Source organism: Polypterus senegalus, chromosome 18 (assembly GCF_016835505.1).
Source record: "Polypterus senegalus isolate Bchr_013 chromosome 18, ASM1683550v1, whole genome shotgun sequence".
In the NCBI taxonomy this organism is placed as follows: domain Eukaryota; kingdom Metazoa; phylum Chordata; class Cladistia; order Polypteriformes; family Polypteridae; genus Polypterus; species Polypterus senegalus.
The window spans coordinates 21693135-21703314 of NC_053171.1; the positions used below are offsets into that span (position 1 = coordinate 21693135).

Consider the following 10180-nt stretch of genomic DNA (forward strand, 5'->3'; position numbering starts at 1 on the left):
CAATGAAGAGCACAGCTCAGCAGCCATATTGAACAGGCAGGTGGCTGAAAGCTGAGCACCAACGATGCCTTAACTAGAGACATTTTTAAGTAACTGCAAGTCTGTGTGCCACCTGAATTACACGTCACCATTTGATCAGGTTGTATGGTTGCCAATATTCAAATGTACTTTGCATTTTGTTATTATTTATGAATATTATCAGTAATACATTATTTTATGTGTAACTTAACTCCTGCTTGTCTTTTTACTACATCTAATTGCCTGAGGTTATAGATATAGAAGGGAAGGTGGGGATAAGTTATATACAGCGGTAAGTCTGTGAGATTAGGCATTCTAAGGCTACATATTAATAATACAATAGGGGAAAGTAGAGCAATACATATATTACTCTACCAAGATAAAACACAAACCAAAGGTCAAAATTTGGAGACAAGGATGCGAAAACACGATTAGAACAACAGCAGGGATTCAAAAAACTAAGAAGGACTAAATAAAGATCTTTTAATGCAGCGATACAAGGTTTATATATATATATATATAAAACTTTATATACCTATATATCTAGATCTCTATATATATCTACTAGGGAGCTCCACCCCCTGCTCACTTCACTCGTCCACCCCCGGGTTTGGTTTACCGGATATACAATGGGAATTATAACATATGCATTAATTTCATTTTTACTTCAAAACATTTGTAAAAACAATACTTGTCCTTTATTTCAGGCCCCGGGCGTGGTTACATCTCTTTCTCGCAGGACTATAATGCTGCTCGCATTGTGAAAGGGGGGGGCGGATGAACGCACGCTAAGGAGATGCCTTCGGATCATCTGCTGTCTTCCAACTGCTGCTGCTGGCAAGCTGTGTGTTCTGCTTGTCATTGTTTTAAGAGCTGGGAGCACATGATGTCTGACTACCAAAAGCATTCCAGCAACTGCTTGGTTAGATGTCCGTGAACTTGTTTTAAATGTTGTCTCACTGCCTTGTCTCATGTGACGTTAAAGTGTCTCTCGTGGGACGTCAAATTGCAATCTCTTGGCACCAAGTCTCATGTTTAAGGTCCCTGCAAAACGCTCCATGGCCAATCTCTTTCATCTCGCGAGTCTTTTAAGTGTCTTCTGAGAAGATCACGTCTCATCTCCCTGGTCTCCCTTCCACCAAGATTTTTTTTATAATAGATATACAGTATAGATATATATAGATAGATATAATCAAAAGGAAAATCATCAGACATACATGGAACAAAGGCGATATATAGCAAGTGACGAGTGGGTTGGTCTTAAAGTCTTTCCTCCGATGATGACACCTAATAGATGTTGAAAGTTCAGGAGTAAAAGACTATTTTAAAATAAATGATTAATTTTCTCTCTTTGTGGATTACTAGCTATAAATATGCAAACCATATCATAGACCTTCAATACTAGAGATTATATATATATATATATATATATATATATATATATATATATATATATTGTGTGTATTTTGGCAACCAGGCGGCACTCCAGCTCCCCAAACACCTGTCACGAAAACTTGGACACAGGAATAAAAAAGCACCAAGAGCTTTTTATTGTGGGCAACTCTTCCAATAAGCGTTTCCCAGCATCAGCACAAGTACAAAGCACAATGATTTAGCACACAGCAATATGGTCCTCTGCAGTGCTTTCTTTCTTTCTTCTTTTTCTCTCTCTCTCTCTGTCTCTGTCACTCTCTCAGCCTCCACACCTCTATGACAGTGTTATCCTCCTTCCTCCCAATCCTGGTTCCTCAAGCAGTGGCAGGCAACTCCTTTTATCTGAAAGCCAGGAGTACTTCCGGTGTCCCACAATTCTGGTCTGGAAGCATTTCTGGGTTAGGCTGAAGCCTGACAAAGTAGGGCTCTTTAGTCCCCACAGCACCCCCTGGAGGCACCCATGGAACCCAACAGGGCGGAGTTCAAGAACTCCAATTCCTATGATGCCCTGTGGGAAACCATGGCACCGCCACAACACAGTGGGGGGGCTGCGATCTGGCAGTCCATGGGAGAAAATGTCCTGTGTATGCTATCTCCCTCAGTCTTTCCTGGCTGAGGGCATCCCAGTTGGGCCAGGTTCCCGGCCGCCCCTCAAAATAAGTTTGCCAACTGTCTGTAAGGGGTTGAAATGTAAATCTTCAACGTAGACGTCAGCCTTACCATTTGCAATGCACAATCTGTTGGAAATATCTTTTGTAACGCATTTTGTAATAAAATGCATTTGCATTTGTCATTCCAACAGATGCCACTTCCCAAACATTTGTAGTAATAAAGTGCATTAATACAAATGCTTTTGCTGCACCATGCAATGCACATGTCTCTGCTATATGCCATTTGGCCTGAGATTCATAAAAGCAGTGTTAATGTTTGTGATGTCCCATTTGTTGCAATGACAGACACATAGCAACCGGACAGACACATGGGTACACTAATCCATTTATTAAAACAAATGCTAACGGTTGTTTGTCTGTCACAAAAATTCATGAAACACTGGGCCTTGACCCTCGATCTTGGTCTTAATCAAGAACTTATGATGTGACACATGCAACACGACTCCAGAGTTGGAGGACCAGGCTTCCTGATACTGGAAATTGGGCTTCAGGTCCTTCTCACAGCCTGACAGGAGCACAACTGCGACACGTGCACACGGTGTTGACGGTGAAGCACATTGTACAGGCTGACCGATTGTTGTCACCACAAACTCACACGTGCACTTCGGGAAACACAATGCAACTGAAAGTATGATGAGGAAACCAAGCACTGCGCACTGCTAACCAAAAGTCAGGCACTCGGATTGCATTACAAAGCACACATACCAAAGTGAGAGGTCAACCACACGACACAAGCTTTATAAATGCAAGTCACTCACTTATTCCGAGCACAACAGACGCTCATACACGGGTTTCCTCCGCCAAATTATTCCCAGAATTGAGGAGCAACGCAAGCATCCAGCATGTTAAAAAAGCAAAAAAGATAAATCACACAGCACATCTGTCAGGAAGAGTCGCAGCGCTATGGGCTCTTAGTGAGGGACATTGCAGCCGCCTCAGCGGAGTGAGCCAGCATGATGTGTCTCGTGTTCAGGACCATAAATCTAAGTGTTTCTACTAATCCATTTAGAATTTTTTTTAAGAACTGTACAGGAATTTACAAAAAAAAAAAAAATATATTATATATACAGTGGTGTGAAAAACTATTTGCCCCCTTCCTGATTTCTTATTCTTTTGCTTGTTTGTCACACAAAATGTTTCTGATCATCAAACACATTTAACCATTAGTCAAATATAACACAAGTAAACACAAAATGCAGTTTTTAAATGATGGTTTTTATTATTTAGGGAGAAAAAATCCAAACCTACATGGCCCTGTGTGAAAAAGTAATTGCCCCCTGAACCTAATAACTGGTTGGGCCACCCTTAGCAGCAATAACTGCAATCAAGCGTTTGCGATAACTTGCAATGAGTCTTTTACAGCGCTCTGGAGGAATTTTGGCCCACTCATCTTTGCAGAATTGTTGTAATTCAGCTTTATTTGAGGGTTTTCTAGCATGAACCGCCTTTTTAAGGTCATGCCATAGCATCTCAATTGGATTCAGGTCAGGACTTTGACTAGGCCACTCCAAAGTCTTCATTTTGTTTTTCTTCAGCCATTCAGAGGTGGATTTGCTGGTGTGTTTTGGGTCATTGTCCTGTTGCAGCACCCAAGATCGCTTCAGCTTGAGTTGACTAACAGATGGCGGACATTCTCCTTCAGGATTTTTGGTAGACAGTAGAATTCATGGTTCCATCTATCACAGCAAGCCTTCCAGGTCCTGAAGCAGCAAAACAACCCCAGACCATCACACTACCACCACCATAGTTTACTGTTGGTATGATGTTCTTTTTCTGAAATGCTGTGTTCCTTTTACGCCAGATGTAACGGACGTTTGCCTTCCAAAAGTTCAACTTTTGTCTCATCAGTCCACAAGGTATTTTCCCAAAAGTCTTGGCAATCATTGAGATGTTTCTTAGCAAAATTGAGACGAGCCCTAATGTTCTTTTTACTTAACAGTGGTTTGCGTCTTGGAAATCTGCCATGCAGGCCGTTTTGCCCAGTCTCTTTCTTATGGTGGAGTCGTGAACACTGACCTTAATTGAGGCAAGTGAGGCCTGCAGTTCTTTAGACGTTGTCCTGGGGTCTTTGTGACCTCTCGGATGAGTCGCCTCTGCGCCTTGGGGTAATTTGGGTCGGCCGCCACTCCTGGGAAGGTTCACCACTGTTCCATGTTTTTGCCATTTGTGGATAATGGCTCTCACTGTGGTTCGCTGGAGTCCCAAAGCTTTAGAAATGGCTTTATAACCTTTACCAGACTGATAGATCTCAATTACTTCTGTTCTCATTTGTTCCTGAATTTCTTTGGATCTTGGCATGATGTCTAGCTTTTGAGGTGCTTTTGGTCTACTTCTCTGTGTCAGGCAGCTCCTATTGAAGTGATTTCTTGATTGAAACAGGTGTGGCAGTAATCAGGCCTGGGGGTGGCTACGGAAATTGAACTCAGGTGTGGTACACCACAGTTAGGTTATTTTTGAACAAGGGGGCAATTACTTTTTCACACAGGGCCATGTAGGTCCCTAAATAATAAAAACCATCATTTAAAAACTGCATTTTGTGTTTACTTGTGTTATATTTGACTAATAGTTAAATGTGTTTGATGATCAGAAACATTTTGTGTGACAAACATGCAAAAGAATAAGAAATCAGGAAGGGGGCAAATAGTTTTTCACACCACTGTATATATATATATATATAAAAAAGGTAGAGATCATAACAGTGTTGATTACTGGATTAGATTCAGGAGGATTCAAAACCCAAAAGAAACTAACGACGTCAGAAAAGGAAACCAAATCACGACGGCAGCCTGCTTTAGTGGGTCAAGCGAAACGATGCTCAGTCCTACTGCAGAGGCGAGCGGCGCAGGCGGGTACCGGTGCCACACTTGCCTTTTTAGGACAACAGACTCCTTTAAGTGCCAGCATTTTTCTGCAGTGAGTTAATTTCCAACTCAAGCAAATCCGAACATTTGGAGTACAGTAATTACCTCAGGCAAACACAGGGCGAGCCAAGTCTTTCATGGTGGTGCTGGGGCCCAATAATGGTTTCCACACTGACACACTGGGGGTCTGGCTGCCTGCCAGGTGTCACTTACAGGAGACATGCTTTTGCTCAGACTCCAGTGTGCCAGTTTAGAGCACAATGAGCTGCTACATGGCATGTGGGCCAGATGTCATTGTCCATCAAGCCAAATGTGTCACAACACCGTTACATTCCTGTGAGAAATAAGTACACCTTATGGAAATTGTCGACAACTCTCATGGGGTGTACTTACTTTTTCACAATATTACACACTTTAAGGTAACCTTAAAAATGACAGCATACATCTTGAACCCTCACCTACACACTCGTTGCCTTCACTCAGGGTGTATCCAAAGCGGCATATTACAGGCTGTCCAGAAGAGGGGTAGCTGGGTGCAGGGACAGGAGCAGGGGGTGGAGGGTATGAATTTGGGTAGGTCATGCCAGGGTAGGAGGGAGCATTTGGCCTTGGATAAGTCTGGGAAAACATGGAGCGTGGGATGCAAAGATATCCTCCATTCTGATTGATACATTGCATCTCGCCTCGGCAGGCATTGGGAATCGTCCGGCATTCATCAATATCTGAACATAAAAAAAAAAAAGGTTAACACAGATGTCACGTTGGCATAGCCATACCTGCATTGTGGCCTCCTCACCCATCCCTATGCACATTCAGTGTCAATTGTATGCCAGGCTTACCTATGCACTGCCGGGTCTGACGATCGACGTGGAAACCGTCTGAGCACGTCTGCAAAGAAAAACGTCACGGCCTGTGATTAGCCATTGGGTATCTGAATATTCCTCATGTGAACTAAACAGCGAGGACCATGCCCCATGGAGGACTCTCTGACTTAATTATAGTTAGACGTCTGTCAATTGTCTGAACGTACTTTTGTTCGGACACCACACTGGTGTGCAGATGGTTAACAGAGTGACAGGGAACTCAAACATAGCCGAAGTCGAAACCAGATAATTCAAGCTGATCTTTCATTCAATCAAAAAGGGAATTCAAAACTCAAAGTCAAAGAGCAGAACTGAAAGCCATTAGCCAGAAAGAAAAATTATATGAAGTTGCAAAGGGTAGCCACACACAGTAACCACAAGCTTGGCCTGTGACGTCTCCATGATGTTGGCTTAAAAACCGTCACTGTATTTGGCCAATCCATAGTCCCTCCTCATCAATAGTACAATTATACTGTCGACAACGACAAGGAGCATGTGGCACATCGATGGCCTGGACATCCCAGACCTGTCCTTAGCCTCCCGCTGAGATAGTCCCGTCGCTAAAAAGCCAAGTGAGGCGAAGATCTGTAGATGTTAATGGACTGGCACAGGTTTTGAGATTTGGTCCAAAACGTTACGGAAATGCAAAAAGAATTGGCCTGGGTCATCAAAAACAGCCACACATTTATCACTCTCAGCCAGCGTTATCAGTGCAATCCTTAAAATTGCGTTGTCTCGAAAGTACAGCCTGCGCCAAATCATCTAAAGGTGGAGAATCAGCCATTGGTATGTTACACTAGGGTACGGTACCATGTTATTGAAATTTTAATAAACAGAGACGGATTGATTTATAGATAGAATGGGCAAATTAATATGTGGAGATGGTCAACTGACACATGCGACCCGTAAAAAAATAAAAATAAAACCCAAAACCGCTTTCATTATACAGTATACAGGTCCTTCTCAAAAAATTAGCATATTGTGATAAAAGTTCTTTATTTCCTGTAATGTACTGATAAACATTAGACTTTCATATATTTTAGATTCATTACACACAACTGAAGTAGTTCAAGCCTTTTATTGTTTTAAAATTGATGATTTTGGCATACAGCTCCTGAAAACCCAAAATTCCTATCTCAAAAAATTAGCATATCATGAAAAGGTTCTCTAAACGAGCTATTAACCTAATCATCTGAATCAACTAATTAACTCTAAACACCTGAGAGGGCAGCAGTAGCTCAGTCGGTAGAGCGGGTGGTCCAGCAATCGGAGGGTCGCAGGTTCGATCCTCCTGTTGTGTCCTTGGGCAAGACACTTAACATACCTTGCCTGCTGGTGGTGGTTGGAAGGATTGGTGGCGCCAGTGTTCGGTGGCCTCACTTCTGTCAGTGTGCCCCAGGGCAGCTGTGGCTACATAGTAGCTTATCATCACCAGCGTATGAATGTGTGTGTGAATGGGTGAATGACTCTTGTGTTGTAAAGCGCCTAGGGGGGTTCTTGAACTCTAGTTAGGCGCTATATCAAATACAGGCCATTTACCATTTACCTGCAAAAGATTCCTGAGGCTTTTAAAAACTCCCAGCCTGGTTCATTACTCAAAACCGCAATCATGGGTAAGACTGCCGACCTGACTGCTGTCCAGAAGGCCATCATTGACACCCTCAAGCAAGAGGGTAAGACACAGAAAGAATTTCTGAACGAATAGGCTGTTCCCAGAGTGCTGTATCAAGGCACCTCAGTGGGAAGTCTGTGGGAAGGAAAAAGTGTGGCAGAAAACGCTGCACAACGAGAAGAGGTGACCGGACCCTGAGGAAGATTGTGGAGAAGGACCGATTCCAGACCTTGGGGGACCTGTGGAATCAGCGGACTTAGTCTGGAGTAGAAACATCCAGAGCCACCGTGTACAGGCGTGTGGTGCAGGAAATGGGCTACAGGTGCCGCATTCCCCAGGTCAAGCCACTTTTGAACCAGAAACAGCAGCAGAAGCGCCTGACCTGGGCTACAGAGAAGCAGCACTGGACTGTTGCTCAGTGGTCCAAAGTACTTTTTTCGGATGAAAGCACATTTTGCATGTCATTCGGAAATCAAGGTGCCAGAGTCTGGAGGAAGACTGGGGAGAGGGAAATGCCAAAATGCCTGAAGTCCAGTGTCAAGTACCCACAGTCGGTGATGGTCTGGGGTGCCATGTCAGCTGCTGGTGTTGGTCCACTGTGTTTTATCAAGGGCAGGGTCAATGCAGCTAGCTATCAGGAGATTTTGGAGCACTTCATGCTCCCATCTGCTGAAAAGCTTTATGGAGATGAAGATTTCAATTTTTCAGCACGACCTGGCACCTGCTCACAGTGCCAAAACCAATGGTTTACTGACCATGGTATTACTGTGCTCAATTGGCCTGCCAACTCTCCTGACCTGAACCCCATAGAGAATCTGTGGGATATTGTGAAGAGAAAGTTGAGAGACACAAGACCCAACACTCTGGATGAGCTTAAGGCCGCTATTGAAGCATCCTGGGCCTCCATAACACCTCAGCAGTGCCACAGGCTGATTGCCTCCATGCCACGCCGCCTTGAAGCAGTCATTTCTGCAAAAGGATTCCCGACCAAGTATTGAGTGCATAACTGAACATAATTATTTGAAGGTTGACTTTTTTTGTATTAAAAACACTTTTCTTTTATTGGTCAGATGAAATATGCTAATTTTTTGAGATAGGAATTTTGGGTTTTCATGAGCTGGATGCCAAAATCATCAATATTAAAACAATAAAAGGCTTGAACTACTTCAGTTGTGTGTAATGAATCTAAAATATATGAAAGACTAATGTTTATCAGTACATTACAGGAAATAATGAACTTTATCACAATATGCTAATTTTTTGAGAAGGACCTATATATGGTATTTACGCTTACTGCTTAAACAATCCTTAACTTAAAGCTGATAATTGCCAAATATTTTTTGCAGAATGCGTTGTATTTGAAATATTTTAGAAGCTTTTGTAATCATGTTTCAAAGGGGCAGCATGGTGGTGCGGTAACAGCACTGCTGTCTCACATTGACGGGGCCAGGGTTCACATCACGGGTGCTCCACGCATGGGGTTTTTCATGTTCTCCCCATGTCCACATGGGTTTCCTCCCTAAATTGGTCCCTATTGTGTGTTTGTGTGTGTGTGTGTGTGTGTCTGAGGATCACTGTCCAAGCTCTTCCCAGTTATGAAATACCACCCCAGGCTGAGAGAGGGCACTGCGGCCAACAGCCTTCTCATTTATTTCCACCGCAGTCTCGAAAAAACCACCCAGTGAGTGCAACTAACTTCAAAGGGACGACTGCCCGAAAGGAGGCATCACTGACCACTGAGACAACCGAGAGAAAGGGGCTCCAAGTTGAAAGAACCCAACGGCACAGCCGAGTGAATAGAAGCCACTTGGCTACGTGGCATTTGTTTTTGTTTATCGTTTTCATGGCAGAGCGTTGTTTTTGGGCTTGTTGGTAAACGGAGAAGGCCACGTTGGCACCACAAACTATTCCAGTGTTTGTCCACCCTTCTTCCCTCGGCCATCACAATGTTCACCCAGCAATGTTCAGGGCTTGTTCCTGCCTTGTGTCCTAGACTGTCTCGGAATAGGCCGTAGATTTCCCAGAACCCCACTCAGAGTATAGCAGGGTTTGGAAAATGGATGGATGGATGTTGTAAAGGCATCTGCATAGTATAGTGAGTATAACAGAGCTCAAAAAGAATTTAAATTGTGATTTGTGACAAGCAATATTTACAGTAGCTACATTTGCAATTTACACACACACTATGATCTAAGCTACTAGAGTATTAAGGAGTTCCAAAATGCACGGATATTTGCTCTGCTCCCGTTTCACGAATAAGACCCAATCATTTTTCGCTTGAAATTATATAATCCCCAAAATCGCATCTTAATTACCTCACATAAGTGGACGAAATATCCGGTGCATACCTGTCAGTGGACAAATCTTACCTGCTGCGCGTGTCCTCCATGGTGGTGCAACAGCAGTACTAAGAGCAGAGGCAATAGCATCCTGGGAAATGCGGGCACAGATGTCATCATTGAGTTTAAAGCAGAAGAGGTACAGCAGGCCAGCAGCAAGTCTGGAGTAACGCGGTCACCACCCTGTTTAGAACAACACTGATGAGCACAACATCCATTACTGGTCAGCACAAAAATACCCAAATTCAAGATTATTGTCAAGTGCACACAATTAACTGAAATTCTTACTTGCTGGTCTCCCACAGACTAGTGACAGTAGGACGACAGAAAATGAGAACACCACCAGATGTGAAGCACAACCTCAGGCGGTAGACTCATGAAG

At 43.4% G+C, this 10180-nt stretch overlaps 1 protein-coding gene across 1 annotated transcript in view; it reads right to left on the bottom strand.

Annotated features, from left to right (window-relative positions):
• fbln5 (fibulin 5) overlaps window positions 1-9978 on the bottom strand; it is a 31488-nt gene extending 21510 nt beyond the window's left edge. Inside the window, exons 1-3 of the mRNA XM_039741515.1 lie at window positions 9829-9978; window positions 5824-5872; window positions 5443-5706 (exon numbers count right to left, since the gene is read on the bottom strand). Coding sequence (XP_039597449.1) covers window positions 5443-5706; window positions 5824-5872; window positions 9829-9918 — 403 coding nt within the window. The 5' untranslated portion in view covers window positions 9919-9978. The remainder of the gene's footprint in view (window positions 1-5442; window positions 5707-5823; window positions 5873-9828) is intronic.
• Between the last annotated feature and the right edge of the window lie 202 nt (window positions 9979-10180).